We start from the raw sequence: 18,152 nt of genomic DNA on the forward strand, positions 1-18,152 counted from the left end.
AAATATGCTGGTTGACGCTTTCCGTTGCTACGAATAAAGACAAATAATTTTTGAAATAATTTTATATATATTTTACTTATTAAATATAGAGACAGGAAAGTATATAAATTTTAAGAAAATCAGACGTCCAAAATCTTATATCTTTATTTCTCAATATATTATTTTCATTTTGACACACATGTTAAATGTGTATTTTAAATGTGTATATCTGAAATGTGTACATTTATTTAAATGTTTTCCATATTACAGTACACAAAATTAAAAAAGGGAATTTATCTCTGAAAAGACGACGCTAGTCGTTTGAAGTGAGTTCTACACTTCTACAAGCACCAGGGATCGAGTCGCACGCACGGTCGAATCGCGATTTGAAAATCTTAAGATGGCGCAGCCCTGCTGATCGCTTCGCGTTTCGCCGTCAGCTAGACTGACTGCAGTCAATCGAGGAGGTCGAGGATCGTTTTATGACGACATAGAAACAGGTGTTTCTACCAAATACATTTGCGCGCCGAAGCCACGTTATCGGAGAGCCGCGGAGAGATCGCGGGGAAGTCGCTCGAGTCGCGACTCGCGGTCGACCGTTGCGTCGCGTTTCATCGTCCGAGAGATTGACCCCAATTATCGAGATGAAGGTAACGATAAAGAGTAAGTACAAGTATTTCGAGCGACGTACAACGAAATTATCTTGCCGTTCGCCCTGTCGTGTGCCACGTATATTCCGCGCGATCGACGCGACACGTCGCAAAACTCTCAATTTCGTGGTTATGTCACGGCCCGACGTTACCCGTTCGTTCGTTATGCGCTTTTCCCGGCCGCGAGGCGTTCGTACGTACGTAGATCGACGTCTACGAGGTTATTTCTCTCTTCAGGTTGGACCGGTGTTGCCACCTGGCGATGGATCGCGAACGACGACAACTGCGGCATATGCAGGATGCCGTTCGACGCCAGCTGTCCAGATTGCAAGATCCCCGGAGACGACTGTCCATTAGGTATTCGGAGATGCATACTCTTTTTTTCCGCGATGTTTTGCCAAAGAACCAAGTGAACTTTACGATTTTTATTATTTTCTTAACGCTTATGATTGCATCTACGGTCATCCTTTAAAAAAAAAAGAGAGAACTTACTCCAAAAGGGTCGAAAATAATATATCTCTCTCCTAACATGCTTTCAAGCGGGAACACATATTATATTTGCATTTATATTTACGATTTTATTAGTGCTATCGAATATTTCCTTGACAACTTTTTAGAAAAGAAAAATAGAAACGAAGATCAGAAATTCTTTCAAGCAGGAATACATTATATTTGCATTTAAATTTATGATTTTATTAGTGCTATCGAATATTCCTTGACAACTTTTTAGAAACGAAAAATAGAAACGAAGATCAGAAATTCTTTCAAACAGAAACGCATTATATTTGCATTTATATCTATGATTTTATTAGTGCTATCGAATATTTCCTTGACAACTTTTTAGAAAAGAAAAATAGAAACGAAGATTAGAAATTCTTTCAAACAGGAATACATTATATTTGCATTTAAATTTATGATTTTATTAGTGCTATCGAATATTCCTTGACAACTTTTTAGAAACGAAAAATAGAAACGAAGATCAGAAATTCAAGCAGAAACGCATTATATTTGCATTTAAATTTATGATTTTATTAGTGCTATCGAATATTCCTTGACAACTTTTTAGAAACGAAAAATAGAAACGAAGATCAGAAATTCTTTCAAACAGAAACGCATTTTATATCTATGGTTTTATTAGTGCTATCGAATATTTCCTTGACAATTTTTTAGAAACGAAAAATAGAAACGAAGATCAGAAATTCTTTCAAGTAGTAACACATTATATTTGCATTTATATCTATGATTTTATTAGTGCTATCGAGTAATTCCTTGACAACTTTTTAGAAAAGAAAAACGGAAACGAAGAGAGAAACTCTCTTTTACGCCTCATGTCTGCGACGCTAGAAATTGCTCCAAAATCTCGGACGGAGAAGAAATTAATACATCACATTTGAATAATTTAGCTAATTAACCACTGCGCGACTGGTCGGCCCTTTCTCCGTCCGAGATCTCGGGAGAGATTTCTGGCATCGTGGACGCAAGGCTCTTCCATCAGGCTCTTACTCCAAAAGTCATAAAATGCCGCCGCGGCGAGAGAGGCCGCGTCCGCGACGGCGCGCGATATCGATCGACGCGTGCCGTCGACCGGCGGACTAGCGCAACGGCTGGCAGGCGCCGCTTGTCCCTCACCCTCGCTCTGGGGCACCCTCGGCTATCGATGCGCGGCGAACACGCGTGCACGCACGTCCGCCGCGTCCGTCCTTCTGCCCTGTCGTCGTTGCCACCCAACCCTCGCCGCCCAGCCGCCGGGCCAGGTGCGCCCGACCGACCGACGCGTCCGCCGGGTCCGCCGTCGTCCCACGGCCGAAACACGAAAATTAATTTAACCGCTCGCTCGAACGTCGTCATTTTCGTTTTCCAGTGTGGGGGCAGTGCTCGCATTGTTTCCACATACATTGCATCATGAAGTGGCTGCACTCGCAGCAGACCAACCACATGTGCCCGATGTGTCGCCAGGAGTGGAAGTTCAAGGAGTAACCGCCGCCGCTTGCCCCGCGGGCCCGCAGGTGTCAGCACGCAGCGAGTGATCAGGTAAACGAGCGCCTGGCTGTGCCTCTTTTGTCCCTTTACCGGCTCGCGAGGTTTCCCCTCTGAAGAGACTCGGGACGTGAATAGGATCGTTTTGAATCGGTCGTTTTGGAAGGAAGACATCGCTGTAATATAAAACTAAATCTGTACAATCTAAATAAGTCTGTGTAACATGAGTCTCTTTTGCTGAACCTCGCGAGCTCACGTAAACTCGGATTTTCGACTCTAAATCTGTTAAGAAAAATTATCAAAAGTGATCAAGTAGCTAGCAGATGTCAATAATTCTTCGTGGCATCTTTATTTATTTATAGTATGTTATTTTTTTCAATCAATTCGTCGCCCAGCGTCCTATTTACCGTAAAATGTGTAACAAGATTAATATACTACATGTAGATTCCATACGGATGACTTATACGTTTTCCAAGGGAGAATGCGTTCGTGCAGCTAAATTTAGAAGCTTATCTAGAGTCGTCCGTCCGCCAAGTCGATTAGGCCCGCCTGCCGTACGACAACCAGTTGTGCATTCTCGTGCGCGCTCGCGACCGGTCTGACACACCGTCACCTGGCCGAATACCATCCAAAATCTTTACGTTTCATTCCGAATTCCATTCGGAATTTTCACCTCAGTAGCGCGGTGCGATTAATTCTCTCTCTTTCAGCGCGTAAAACGCACGTCATACACGCAAAAACGTGCAGTCACGGGAGAGGAATTGTATAATAAAACGAACGCGATGCACGGCGCTTGATTATCATATCTGACGATCGAGTCTTCACCGTTCAGCGTAAATTTGGACGCCCCTCGACCTCCGCAATCGCAACACTCCGATCTCTCCGCGACGAAGAGGACGTTTCCGGTTCAAAGGGCGCGTCGTGCGACCGAGGATCGGCCGCTCTTCTCTCCGCCTATTAGGTATCTGCCCGCCGCTGCGGGCGACGCGCAGGCACGTTGAATCACTAATAAGTCGTCGTATCCGACGTGATACGCGCCGAGTCAGTGGCTCGCGCGTGTTCGAGAACGTAACGTAATAGTCGCCGCCACGCCGCATAATCCATTCTCCCGTTTGCGGTCCCACCGCGTCGTCGCCGGGCGAGCTCAGGAAGGGGGAGAGACCCCTTCTCTCTTTTTTTTATCTCTCTCTCGCTCTCTCTCTCTCTGGCTTTAATCGCGGGAATTGCGTTTCTGCCGACACATAATCGCGCGCGCGAGGAAACTCCGGCGGCGCGCGGAGCTTAATGGAGTTTAACGCGGAGCGCGGAGTGGATGGGTAAAGGGAAAAGTCGGATCGGGCAGCGACGAACGTATACGTGTTGCGAACAGCGCGAGGCGCGCTATTTTCAACGCGTCGCTTTATCCCGCCGATTTTGCGAGTCAATTTGACGTTCACGTCTCGAGCCGCGAGGGCTGAATTATTTATGATTGCGAAAAGAGCGGAAAGCCGCTCTCGACTCCTTTCGACGCGGTACGTGGTCAAAGTATACGTATTGCAAAAATAGCACGCCAGTCATGTTTAATACCGAGAAAATTATGTATGATTCTCAACGGACGACAATTGAAGAGTGGCTGTCCAGTTTAGTACCGTGAGTTGTAGAACAAAAGCAGGATCGTTAAAAGTATCGCGTTTGAAAAAAAAAAAAAAATTAATTGATACGACTTAAGCAATAAAAGACATCGCGCGCAAAGAGATTGCCTGTCATACTTATGTAATACGCGCGTGGATATTTAAAAAAAAACGTCTCTCGAACTCTCTCTGCGTACTAGTTAACAAATATAGTTCACAGACATGTATACTCGCGACTGGCATTGGCATTCGAGGTCTCTCGATCGTGCACTTCGCGAAACCCCGTGACCCAGTAATCGAATTTTGTTTTGACGGCCGCGTTGCGCGGTAGCGGTCCGGACGGACGGGAACGTCTTCGAGTGACACGCAGATATATATGCACGGCCACGATCCGATTTCGACCGGTCTAGGAACCGGCCGCGCGGACCGCGCGTCCGCACGGGAGGGGGGGAAATATCGATTTGCATTTTATCGGCGGGAGATCGGTCGCAAAAGTGGAACGAGTCGAGTTTTTGCCTGAGCCAGAGCGAAACAGAGTGTGAATAAATTCCGAGGCCCGCGCGCGGTTTTCCCAGCCGGCCGGCCGTGCGCCACTTCCTCGGGCCTTAATTACGCCGTGAATGGACGGGTGATACGCGACGGCGGCGGCGGCGGCGGCGGCGGTTGATCGCGGCGCCGATAACGCGTATCATCGGCGGTTACTTCATTTCGAGGTGCACGCGCGACGTCTGCAACGATACCGCTTCGTATCTTATCTCCGTCTCTCGATTCTCGCTTATTCGCTCGAGAGACAGAAAACGTTTGTGAAACATCCGAGGAGTAATTCTAGAATCGTGACCGATTGCTCCGAACGAGATGCATATCTCTCTCCGTGTAACGGCTCAAAGGGGAAAAAAAAACTCCGGTTTTAAGACCCCCCGTCGTAAAATCGCGTCGATCATAGACTTGAGCGTGACTTAAAAGAGAGAAATCGCGCTTCGTTAAGAGGAATTGCGCGAGTTAAGAGCTGTATAATCACGCTTCTCTGGAATCTCCTCTTTCCGCAATCTTCGAAACGTAGGGGAAGAGAAAGAAAAGTGGAATGAACGGAGGAAGCTCGGGAATAAACGTCGCGCAAGCTACGGCACTGGCGAACGGACCTCCGTGCCATTGCGGAGGACAGCGAGGCGGGAGGGGATCTAATGGGTCCCTTCCCTTTTCGCCGTCTCGCTCCGTTCGCCTCTTCCTTCGATAATCCTTTCCTTTCTCTTCCCTCCTGCGTCCCGTTCGCCTCGTCCGCTACGGGTTACTCTCTCACGCGATACCACGGCGATACCACCGGTCGCGATGTACACCTACACCCGACGCTGGAGGTAGACGGACCCGGAGATGATGGTTGGCTCCGAGGCCAGGGACTCGAGTTTCGTAACTGCCTCCTGGTCCTTTTAATTCGCGATTTCTGTAGTCCTTATTTTAAACAAAGTAGGCCTTTTAACTCGTGACTCCTAGTCCTTTTAACTCTCGTCAGTCTGAGTCCTTTTAATTCGCGACCTTTAAGCCTTTTTAATTCGCGAATCCTCCATGCGAACGATCGCATCGTCAAGTTTCATTATCGCGTCCTTTTCGTCGCGCTCCTACGAGATCATTTTATATGCGATCTTTTACGTGCATTCTTTACCCCGCGTTTATCTCTTTTGTGAAAAATCATAACGACGTTTCGTGCTCCGCCGAAGCACGGAAAACCGATGTGATCGATAAGGCGCCTTTATGCCTCACGAACTCTAGAAAGTTTACGTTTATCGCAGATCGCCGTTGCATTCGGCGTCGATGCGAATAATGCGTATTTCGAAATGAACGCACATTCGCGGCTAATTAACTGCTACGGTGAATATATGATGTAAAGAAACGAAACGATATGTGACGTGTACCGTGAAGTGTACAGCGCGAGCCTCCGTAACTCCGTGGAATCGCGGCGAAATCGGCTTACATAAACTTAAACAATCTCGGGCGAATGCGTCTATGTAATTAGGACGCGCTGCTGCATAATTGAATCCGTTCGAGCGAGTCCCGTGAAAATGCTTTACGTCGACCGTGTAATATTACGATAAAATGTAAGCCATATAATTCTGTGCATATTCGCGACAACCAAATTAAATTTTCCTCTTGAAACTGATACTCCCTCATTTTTGACGCACACTTCGAACGATCAGACGGGATCAATTTAGACGACGCCGAGGAGATCGTGTGGCGCGCCGTGAAAATATCACGCGGAAAGGCGGCAGGCATCCCCGAGAGAAGAAACCTCGCAAGCGCCTTAAACGACGCTAGAAAGTGTGACCGCGACTATTCCGTAAAGTTTAGAACGGCAACCGCTTTTTCCCCCCTGAGACCTGCCGATTTTACGTAATGCGCCGGAGCGATCCGAGCCGTTTTTCCTACCAGGCCAAGAACTCACACATCATCGTGATCAGCAATGCCGAGATCGCCACGAGACCGCGGTGGTGAACCTTCACCATCGCCGTCAACCGCAGGTCCTCTTTGCATTCGCCTCTGTGCCTCTCTCTCTCTCTCTCTCTCTCTCTCTCTCTCTCTCCGGGTTCCCCTCTGTGTCTTCCACACACACACACGTACGCACACCTAGGCACGCTTACTCACTCGTTTAACTCACTCTCTCACTCATTCGCACGCTCATTCCTTTGCTCACCCACTCGCTCGCTCGTTCGCTCACACGCACACATACATTACACATACATATCCATACACGCGCAAGGCGCACACTCGTTGACTACCTGACGAGAACTCGAGCTCGACCAGTCACGTGGCCACCGATCGCGAAGGATGTTTGTGGGACCGCAAAGTCAGTCCGCGGCGGTCGGTCCGTCGAGAAAGAGAGGATAGAAGTGCGACCGGGTGGACGAGAAGAAGGGAGAGGAGACGGGACGGAGGAGGAGAGATACTGGATCTCTCGGGGATACCGCCTGGGGTCTCGGGATCGTCGCCGCTCTAGCTCTACCTGTCCGAAGGCATTCGGTGCGCGATCGTTTCGGCTTTTATATTCCTCGTGGTTTTTCACCGACGTTTTCAAAGTGTTCCTCGCGATTATTGGCGACCCATTATCATGGGAGTGAGAGGTCTCGGGTCGAGAAAGGAGGCTTTTCCCGGCATCTCGTCGACGCGCGATCGTGACGCCAGCGATCAATAGTGTTTTAATTGTAGCAGGAAATTCGGCGAAGAGACGAAGGTTGCCAGTTTGGTTGTGCATTAGAAAGTGTGGGTCGTGGCGACGTTTTTCGGTGCACTGAAACGTGGAAGACGCGCGATGTGTGACGTCAAACGAGGCTCGGAAGTGACTGCTTGAGAGACTCGCGGAGTGGCTTGAATCGAGGAAGATGTCGGATTTCCTTTATTCGGAGTAATACACGAATTTAAGTTCTCGGTCCTTGCAACTGAAAGTTTTTCTACCTCTCTTCCTTTGTCCACAATGAAGGAAGAATAAAGAAGTTTTATATAGTTATGAGGAAATTTAATTGCCGAATTTTTTCAAATAAATTTTAATACGCTTCAGACAAGAAAAGAGGTCGGATTCGATAGGATCGCCGAATGTTTGGCGCGCAATGTGAATTACGGTATGCGATAGAAAGTTTATACTCGCAAAACGCGGCAAGTCAGGTTACCGCATTCGTTCACAAAGAACAGCGAGTTCGCCGGGTCTGCTCGCCGCGCTCTTCGTGGAAGGAAAGCTCGAGCGATCGAGATAGAAAGGCGACTATCGAGGCCGTAACGTCATCTCGGAGATCAGCTTCAATGACAACCTGAACAGAGGGAGAGAGAGAGAGAGAGAGAGGAACAGGAATGGAATGTGCGCGAAGCGGAATCTCTGTATCGAAAATCTGAGCTGGCTTGTTGAGGCTTTAATTGATGTGCACGAGGAATAATTTTACGAGACGTGGTCGCCTCGAGATTCCTTGCGAGATCGTCGCTCGATCGCGAGCGAGCGAAGAGGGATCTGGGAAATCGAAGGCATCGCGTCGCGCATGAGGCTATTGGCGAGCGCGAACGAACGTGCGTTTCGTGGCTCCCGCGCGGAATTGTATGCAAAATCGCGTCGGCGATATCGCGCGGCATCGGCGCGATCGCGACCCGCTTACGCGAATAAAGAGGACGAGGTGGTGGACTCGAGGGGAGAAGAAGCGAAAGAGAAGAGGCGAAAGAGAAGGAAACGGCGAGGAATCGAGGGTACACGCTGCACGGACGCGCATATACGCGCGAGATTATTGCGGTTGATTTTCGCTGCGGCGCAACACGGCCGTGCGCGGGAATCATGTGGCGACGTCATTGCACAACACTCCCGTCATCTCCGATCGGCATTTAAACGCATGCCCGTCCGCGTGCGGTGCGTGTTTTAAAGCGAATAAGAAATTCCGAGAAACGCGGCGCACGCGTCTCGCAAGTCATACCTCCGGGCATCTGCGGGCAGATTCTACATAGAGATATATCAACGCGCAACGGCTATTATATTCGTCTGCGACTGACAATACGCCGCGGGCGATACGCTACAGTAATAATAAAATCGCAACGCAACGAGATTCCTCGTCCGAGGAATTTTGCGGGTGACGGAACATCGCGCTGACGCGGAGAGATTTTACCAAGCCCCGCGAAACGCCTCGCTCGCTCCGAGTTAATTCACGGCGTTTCTCACATTCCGTGGGCCCGCAATAGACAGACACGAGCGATAAGGATGATGAAACGTCGCCTCTTATCTTCAGAAAAATTCGAACGGAATGTAATCTTCGCCTCTTTCGCGCGAGATGAAGGTACCTCGTGTTACCACTGACATTTAGTATCGTGTTTAGTAATTGCACATTATTTTTTCGCATTTATTGACGTAAACGCGAGTCGGGAGTGTGGCAGTTAGTTGGCTGAAAAATTGAAATTTGTTTTGCGCCGCACGTATAAGTGTGTCGTCATCGAGGATGAGCAACCGCTTGGATTAGACGGCGCGAAGAAAAAGCGAGCGGAATGCAGCTGGCAACGAGTCAGAGGCCTCATCCGCCTCCGGTGCCACCTCGGCCGAGTCGGCAGGTGGTTGCCGAGGCCCTCAAGAGATCGCCAAGGCCGCCCTGTCCTACCAGGCAGGCACCACCGCCGCCGAACACGAAGCCCTGGAGATCCGATCAGCAACAAGTGCAACAACTGCAGCAACAGCAACAGGTGGACCCTGCAACGGGCGGACGCACGATCGTGTACGAGTCCCTCAAGGAGTGCGCGAAGGACGAGAGCGTGTCCAACGACAGAAATCAGCGGGATCGCAATCAGGCGCGCGGTACGGACAGAAATGTAGAGGACAGGTCGGAGAACGGGGGCAAGATTATCTCGTCTCACGATCAACATCGCGGACCCGGCACCGGCTCGGAAAAGCTTTACTCCACGGGAAACGTCCCGGTGAACATCGTGCGGAAGCGCAACAGCCTGACCAAGGATCAACGGCCGCAACGCAGGCTACAGGAGATCCGAAGAAACTCCCGCGGGAAAGACCTGGCCGACAATCTATCGTATCGTGAACGATGCAAAGATTTGCTCGGTAAAGATCAGCAAAGAGAGAATAGTATCACCTCGACGGAGAAATTCGAAACTGCACCGACGACGACGACGACGACGACGACGACGACGACGACGACGAAGTCACCGGTGGCCATTCGAGCTGTCAACGTGTCCTTCGAAGACGCGCGTCGTGCCTCGTCCTCGAGTCCGGATTCCGCCGGCGGGCGAGTCATGGTGAGTCACGCGGAAAAATGCAACGGCGATCCTGAGAGAGCGGACGGGCGCGACGAGAGAGCCCGGTCGACGCCCACGTGCCGGTTGTGTCCTGGTGAGCAACAATTGCAGCAGCAGGAAGCGCTCGCGACGAGTGAAAAGCCCGCCGGGAATGGCGGTGTCAAGACTCCAGCCTCGATCGAGAGATCGACGGGCGTCCCGAGCGTTGACCGCGCCGCCGCCGCCGCCACCACGCTGCTCGTCGTCGACGAACCAGAGCGTAAAATCGCGCCCAGCGACCAGGAGGACAGTAACGACAACGACAGCGACAACAATATCCACCGGCAGGACTGGCTGGAGGCCGGAGTCCGTTACTCCTCCACGCAGATCACGCTGCACGGGGACGACGACGACACCGTCGACAGGGATCGGATCAACGGTTACGATCATCGCGAGGAGGAGAGAATCACTGATCTTGATTTCATCAGGTAGACCGCAATCGCGATGTCGCTCGGAGAGCTTTGCTCGCGCAATCGTGGATATTAAAATAATCTTCGGTGCCATTAAATTGCAATACGCGAATGAGAATCTTTTTTTTTTTCAATTCGCCAAGTAATATAAATTCGAAAGTTTCTTATCGATGGAATAAATTATTTGTATAAGTGACTTTTAAGAGATTGCTCGTAATGGGAAGTATAATATTGCCTTCCTTCAAGTCAGTTTTGATGCTCTTATTTTGTGGGTGCAGCGCACGGAATAACGCGCATGATGGAGACATTGCTGTAATGCCGTGTGGTTCGTTACAGAGTAACATTCGACGACGTAACGTCGCCGGTGTTAACGATATATTAATTATCGAGGGGTTGCGATATGATTACGGAGTTACGTTCACTTTGTTACGCGGATTGATCTGAATCCAACGATCCGCCGATACGAGTGCACCGCGCTTTCTCGCGATAAATGCCGTGTCGACCGGTCATAAAAACCAACTGCTCGTTAGCGTAACTAACGTTAAAAAAAACGTTCGGGCTCCCTTTTTTTTCTTTTTGTCCTCCACTGAAAGTCCTCGAACCGCTCTTAATTTTCTCAGCCATAAAATCCAGAAGAATTCACGAGTTACGCTGGCCTTTCGGAAGTTATATAGCATTTATGCGCACGTAAACGTGCAGTTATACAAACATTGTGCATACTTTTATACAAATTAAAGAATTTAATGAATTCTACGAAAAAAAGAAGGAAAAGTAATATTCTCGAGATACGGCTGCTTCTTTTCTCACGGTGCAAATCGACGAGAAATTTATTAAGAACGGCGACTTTTTAAAATTGCGTTAAAACCGATATCGCTCTCTATAAGCCGCTATCGGATCGGTATCGTTGCACTTGTCAGCGGTATCGGGAATTGATCTCATCCCAGCTCGGCGGAAAATAAGACGAGGCGAGAGCAAGCCGAGCCGAACGGATATCGATGTCGATAAGAACGATTGAGCGATCGCACACTTCCGCGATGTGCACGCGATGATAATAACCGCAGGGCAAAGTGAGTCATTCGCCAAATCCCCCGCCTTCTTGACCGCGGGCGGCCGACACTTATAAAGACAGATCGATTTTTATTCCATAAGATGATCGTGTAACGGTATCCCCATTTCCTGCGGCTTCCATCGTACTCCGCCTTCGGCAGTTTGCGGGAGAAGACCATTCGACCCGCACAAGTTTTCCCGCGGGGTATCGTGAAACTATTAAATTCATCCCCCTCGTGGATTCCACTCGCGCTTCTATTTTTATTTTACAAACCACAGCCGGGAAACAAGACCAGCTTATAACAATTAAAATATCCTATTTTAGGGATAATATATTAAGTTATTGATATAAATACATTACATATTTATAACTATAATATTAAATATATTTAACGGTAAATAATTAGCCCCTAGTAAGTTAAATATTAGCTTCTCAATTTTATCACTAAAATCCCTTTTGCGTTGTTCTGCTGTTCTAAATCGAAACGCCGAGTATCACGTTCCGTGGAAAATATAAATTACATAAGAACCTCGCGTTTGTATGTTCCAGTATACAAGAAAGGATCGCGATGTCTTCCCTGCAAGGATTACCCCCGTTACCGAGGAGCCTGAGCGGCTTCAACCTGAGCGGCGGACGCGGCGAGATCGGCGAGCCGCCTCCACCGCCCACAAGATCGTCCAGTAAATCCCAAAGAGGCGGTAAAACGCCGCTGCAATCGTCGACATCGAGACCGTCGCCACCTGCCAGACAGCTCACCACCCTGGATACCCAGCTGGCGGTGCTCAGGAGAGAAATGGTATTTGTCCGTGGATCGTTTTCACTCTCTCGCTTCCCCGCCAACGTCGCGGAATGCAGTCTTGTTACTTTGATCGCTATCCCTCGATGTTCCTCGATATTCCGCGAAATGTAGTGCCGCAACAACCAGCTCGCGGAATATCGGGATCTTGATTTTTTTTCTATGATTTTTAACGGTGACGGGTTTATTTTGCGCGTAATATTTTTAATCGCGGATGCGATTGTTAGACGACCGAAGCAATTGATCAGGAGTGAATAATCGAAAGTTTGGATTACGAAAATACTCGGATCGCGTTGTACGTTACGGCGCGTGTAGCTGCATCACCCCCGAGATACGGTCGGTAAATTGTCGATGCGATTCAAATTGGTGTCTGAAATTGTGCATTTCATAACGGCAGCCATTAAGTCCAATAGAAACCATTAGTCATCTACCGCAGCGCGAAACGTATTTACGGACACGCAGGAAAATTCCACGCCTCCGCGTGCAATAAGCACGTGCGATTTAAGAGCGATCATCGAGGTTCTTCCGCTTTCCGTCGATCCGAACGGAAGCATGTTTGCAGATTGTTCTCGCGACTCCCGTTTCTCCACGCCACAGATTGTCTTTAAAATATTTTTTTATTCCTCTCTTAGCTTTATTTCTCTCCGTTATGTTTCATAATTTTTATTTCTTGTTTCGATATTTTTCTATTGTTTTTCTTTTATTGTTTCTACGTTATCTGTCTTTATGTCATTTTTTTCTACGTTTTTGTAATTTTATTTCTTCCGCATATTTTTCCTTTTCTGTCGTCCTTTGTCTTTGATTTCTACTTGGAGACATTTTTTTCGTATTCCCCATTTCATTGTGAATTGCGATCCTCGCCACTCCCCTTATTCTCGATGTCGCGTCGTCAGTCCAAGCACGTTCCGCGAACCGTCGTCATTTTCCACTCAGTTGTCGTTGTCCAACCTCTGCCTGCTCTCCTGTCTTTCTCTCCCGAGCCTTCCGCGTTTGTTTGGGCGACCTGGACGACCCGTTACCTCGAGGCCGCGAATCGCGTGTGAGTAAATTGCGGCGCGCGCGATGAGCGTGTACTTTGTGCGTGGGATCGGCGTGCGAGCGGCGCGGCGGCGAGGGAAAACCGGAGTACCATACCGCGGTAGAGAGAAAGACAGGACGCGCTTATATCACTCAGCCGTGCGGAGGCTCCGCTTTTTAATAGCTATTACCTTGCAAGTTTGCTGCGCAAACATACTTCACGTGTCTGGCCTGGTAGTTACACGCCGTACGTTCCTCTGCGTCTCGATTAACGATTAAAGATTCTAACTGACTGTGTTTATATCAAATAAAATCACGGGAAAACCTCTCGCCGCGCACATCTCGTTGAACGGCTCAATAATCTTGTCATCGCTTCGCAACGAGATTCTCTCCGTGCGTCCTGTTGACCCATCAGCGATCTCTCCCGCTTACATATTCGTCTCGTATAAAATTATTGCCGTATCACGCCGACCACAGTTCGCATCGCGCCGCAATCTTCCCGAAATTAACTGTAACGGTATCTCGAGTAGGATCTCTCCGCGGAGGCGAAGAGCTCTCGTGACGTTGGATATCCCTCTTGTTGGATCTCTCTCTCTCTCTCTCTCCGTTCGCGTCAACATCTCGACTCGCGTATCTAAGTTAGGCTAATAATTTAATAGTCAATCCAGACACACGGGAAGCGAACTGGCACAGCCGCTCCCACGCCACATTCCCTCGGGCGCTGAGACTCTAACTCTTCCTCCGTTACCCCGCTTTTCCCTCGCTCGCTCCTTTTCACCTTCGTTCCTCTCTTCTGCTCTTCGCCGTCGGTCGTCCCTCTCCGTCAGCCCCGTTTCTCCTCCGTCGCGCTGTCCGCTCGCGTCTCTCGTATTCTCCTCCTCCATTCTCCTTTTGCACGTCTCTCCTACACAACTCCCTCTTCATCAGTTCCCACGGCCAGGCGGCCGCCGCGCCGTGCTGCTTGGAAATGCGTCGTTTCAGTCCGTAAATCACGAAGGTAACATTTACCTTGGCGACCGTATGGTAAAAGTGAATGCGTCCCACCGACTTGTACGTCGAGCCCTATGTGAAATTTCGCAGCAGTTCACGGTAGCGAGCAATAGAGAAGAGTCACGGGGGTTACGGAAAATGATGATGATGATAAAATCTCTTTAGTGAAGAATCTCTCGATAACAATCTTTAACAATCTGATGATTATAGAATCTCTTTAGTAATTTTAAAGTCAATTTTCTTTTGAATACGATTTATGTAAGGAATGGCATTACAAGTACTTTATACATTTATTTCTAATCGGAAATCGAGATGCTATAAAATTTTTCAATTCAGTTTTCAAAGTCACAGAACAATAGACTTTAATTGCGTCTTTTTTTGTCAAGAGACAAATACATATAAATATCACTTTTGATGCGCGTCTATCGCAATACCACAATCTCTTTTTCATTCTTAGCCAGTTGTCAGTGTATTTAATATTACAATAATTATTTTCGCATTTGCAGTTTGGTTTACGGCAATTGGATCTCTCGTTGTTGTCGCAATTGTGGTCCTTGAATGAGTCGATTCAGGAGTTCCGGCAGCTGCTGCAGGAGCAGGAGGATCGAGCGCCCTCGCCGTCGCCCAGCAGCGAGGAGGGAGACGAGACGTCTTACGGCGTGCATCCACCGCCGCCACCGAGACGACCGGCGCCCACGCTGCACCATCATCGGCCGCCGCGACCGCCCAGGCCGCCCAGGCCATCGGCCAGCGACGAGTCGCCGTCGAGCGAGGAGTACGGGGCCGTTTGACGTATCGTTACCGAGAGGAAGAAGTACACGAAAAGATCTCGGTCCTCTCACCGCACCTAAGAACGGCGTTCCGATCTCTCCGAAGACACGAGAAAAGACCTCATGAGAGACTTTTGCGTGAAAACGATAACTGCGACGGTGGTCAAGATTGGTGGTCAAAACTCGACGCGCGTCATGTACACGCGTCGCGACATTCGATTTTGCGAATTACCGATTCCTATAAGAGTGACCTGCAAGAGTCGCTTGCAGAGCCACTCGAGATCGCGATTTGTGAGACGGTACTTTAATTCGTGACCGGAACCGATGATCGAGTCGGCCGGTTGACTGAAAGATTATTTCGCGGTAGATTAGTCGTGGTCGCGCGCGTACAGTGCTATCTGCGTAACTATCCGGGGAAGCCGGTCCCGCTTCTCCCGCGGGCCGCCGCTAGTCGAGATTACCCGCGACCGCTACACTTCGAAAAGATTGATGATCGAATCGAAACTCGACGGCGGAAGTGACCGCAGTAGTTCACGTCAGCCGCCATCACGCGAACGTTATTTCGCGTATGCGAAGATAATAATCTCGCAGCCCGGAGAAGAGTATCGACTTGCCAATTTGCAGTAACGACATTCCGCGTATATCGCGCTCTAAATAAGGAAGGACTCGATTGCCGCGAGCGAGAGAGCTGACTTCACAGCTCGGCGCGCCGCACTCTCCTCTCTACTTGTGATAACGCTCGAAGGGGCCTTTGATTAATGATAATCGCATCCATTTGTGCGGATTAAGATTTCTCCGCGACTCCGCTCTGTCGTAGAGCAATTGTAACAGATCCGAGCCCAAAGCACCGCGATTCTTTCGCGTCGTGATCCAAGAAATAGCGCGATTCTTCGGCGGATTCACCGGCCGAGGAGCGGCTGGTGAATCCGAAAGAGTCGCAGCGTTCTCTCTTCTTCCATAGTTGTTGTTTTTTTTTTATACTGCTGCGAGCCCGTCGCAAAAGCTTATCCTCGTTGCTGACGTCGGGTCACCTGCGCAATCATATCTGCCGTACACGCGAAGTTGGACAAATTTAATACCTTTATATATTATACAAGAAAAAAAAGATATTTATTCAACGGGGAATTTCTAAACGTTTGATTTCTGACGGACGTTACAGATATAAAGCGAGCCTTATAGACGTATAATATCTTAGTCCATCAGGTCTTCGCGTGCGCGGCATCTTCGGGAAAGCTAAGATTGTCAATATTCCGCGGCGCCCTTTCGTGTAGATCAGTACGAGCTGTGTGTAAAGATATGTAAGACTACGTGCAAAATAAATGAGACTTAATTTAAAATACACGCCGTCTCGTAACGAGCGTTGCGCAAACGCAACTGCAACCTTTTCTCGTATACGCGTCGCTGTCCTGGCACAGATAGTTAACGGTCGACAATGTTGCTGCACCTACTTGCATATATGCAAATTGCATCTCGTTCCGATGCAGCCATCGGCAGGGTGTGTGCGGAAATAAATAGTGCAACAGCAGGACAATGAGGACGGGGAAATTGCTGCGCGAGACCCTTGCGTCATCCCAGATGCCGCAATAAAATTTATACTACGCTTGTTCCAATTGCATGCTATTGAATACTTTTTTTTTACTACTTAATTCTCAACATGATATCACCTTGTAAATTATAAAATGTATGATTAGACGAGAGTTTTACACACCTCAAGAATATTTTTGCACACTTACGCACACTTTTATAGTTCGCAAAAAGCCAACGGTTAGTAAATTTTCTGATTGTTGTACACTGTAAATTAATTTCCACGATTAATTTGTACATTTTTTCTACTTGACTTTTATTTTTATTTTTTTTTTCATGAATTACATAGTTTGGCACTGCGTTGCTATTAAAGAAGAATTCATAAACTTTCATATGAAGAAATTCGTCGATGAACGTTGCGGCGATTCGTGCCTCTTTATCGCTCGATAGATTTTTCCTCGTACAATAGTATTTTTCTTTAATACGTGCACCATTCATACATTATGCTCCTGAGTACCACCGATCAACGCTTTACACAAGACAACAACGAAAAATACAGGCACAGACGAAGCCGCCGGAGCTAAATTATATCGAAATTTTTTTTGCGCAACGCAAGATTTTTTTTAACTATTTTCACATAAGAATTTCTTTACAAATTAAAGAAAAATATAAGGAGGAATTATCCTATACAGAGAAAATTATCTATATTATATATAGATGTATAACGCAAGATATGTCATAAGATACACAAACTGGTCCAGTAAAGAGGAATCTTCTATTCGTCCACATTAAGAAAAGCGCACGCGTCATCGACGGATTGACATGAATTTGAAGACTTGACATAAAAAATGCGCCACGTCCCAGAAAGTTGATGTCTCTTTTCAAAAAAGTCCCGTGCTTAAAGGCTAGTAACAAACTGTTGCCGCGTGAGCAAATTTTTACGATATGCGAAATGAATGCGAAGAACATTCTTTTAGTGTCTTCTCGGACAAATTTATACTTATTACTTTTGATTCTTTTTTTTTTCGTTTTTCTTATTTTTGGCGTTTGGCCGATCTCTTTCCATTTTTTGCCCTGTCTTCGTGTATACTCTCAACAATTCGTCCGTGGGGACACGCGTTCGTACTAAAAGAAGCTTGAATTTCCGCCCGTTTTTCAAACGGACGTTTGCGTCGTTGCATTGATCGTGTGATTCGTTAGCGTGAACATTTGCTTTAACACTAGAATCACCGATTAATCTACTGTTTAAACGGTCTATATACAATACATATCTTGAAAAAAAAAAAAAGATAAAGGAGGCAAAAGTAAATTGAGCAATTTAATTATATACACGTTGCAACAAAAGTCACGGAAAATCTCAAAAACTGTACCTTTATAAGTTCGAATGATTAACAAAAAATTATTACAATCTTTATTGGTTGTTCTAGTGTTAAAATCTGCTTTGATACAGGAGGTAAATTTTGCGCGAGAGCAGTAAGTGGTCTCGCAAGATGCGCTATTTCGGAATGATACGCGCGATAGAAGGGACGTACAACGTCCTCGAAATACGAAGAAACGGGGGATCCCGTTCTCGTCGCCTCTTCCCCCC

The 18,152-nt window shown here is 47.8% G+C and overlaps 2 protein-coding genes across 2 annotated transcripts; both read left to right on the forward strand.

Annotated features, from left to right (window-relative positions):
* The first annotated feature begins 204 nt into the window (after positions 1-204).
* Positions 205-4,278, forward strand: LOC105452143 (anaphase-promoting complex subunit 11). The gene is made up of 4 exons (XM_011693020.1): positions 205-642; positions 867-986; positions 2,491-2,660; positions 3,317-4,278. Exons 1-3 carry the CDS (start codon positions 624-626, stop codon positions 2,604-2,606), a joined length of 255 nt encoding a protein of 84 aa, XP_011691322.1. The 5' UTR covers positions 205-623; the 3' UTR covers positions 2,607-2,660; positions 3,317-4,278.
* On the forward strand, positions 4,185-16,379 carry LOC105452138 (uncharacterized protein DDB_G0284459). The gene is made up of 4 exons (XM_011693006.1): positions 4,185-4,235; positions 7,412-10,437; positions 12,017-12,263; positions 14,777-16,379. Exons 2-4 carry the CDS (start codon positions 9,215-9,217, stop codon positions 15,059-15,061), a joined length of 1,755 nt encoding a protein of 584 aa, XP_011691308.1. The 5' UTR covers positions 4,185-4,235; positions 7,412-9,214; the 3' UTR covers positions 15,062-16,379.
* Positions 16,380-18,152: the final 1,773 nt, after the last annotated feature.

This window comes from Wasmannia auropunctata, unplaced genomic scaffold, assembly GCF_000956235.1.
Source record: "Wasmannia auropunctata unplaced genomic scaffold, wasmannia.A_1.0 LD336106.1, whole genome shotgun sequence".
NCBI lineage: Eukaryota > Metazoa > Arthropoda > Insecta > Hymenoptera > Formicidae > Wasmannia > Wasmannia auropunctata.

Bases quoted from the DNA above. Each gene is read 5' to 3' on its own strand.
- LOC105452143 (XM_011693020.1), top strand. The intron at 987-2,490 runs GTATTCGGAGAT...TTCGTTTTCCAG, and splicing joins CGGAGACGACTGTCCATTAG to TGTGGGGGCAGTGCTCGCAT.
- LOC105452138 (XM_011693006.1), top strand. From the start codon at position 9,215: ATGCAGCTGGCAACGAGTCAGAGGCCTCATCCGCCTCCGGTGCCACCT. The intron at 10,438-12,016 runs GTAGACCGCAAT...TGTATGTTCCAG, and splicing joins ACTGATCTTGATTTCATCAG to TATACAAGAAAGGATCGCGA. The intron at 12,264-14,776 runs GTATTTGTCCGT...TCGCATTTGCAG, and splicing joins CGGTGCTCAGGAGAGAAATG to TTTGGTTTACGGCAATTGGA.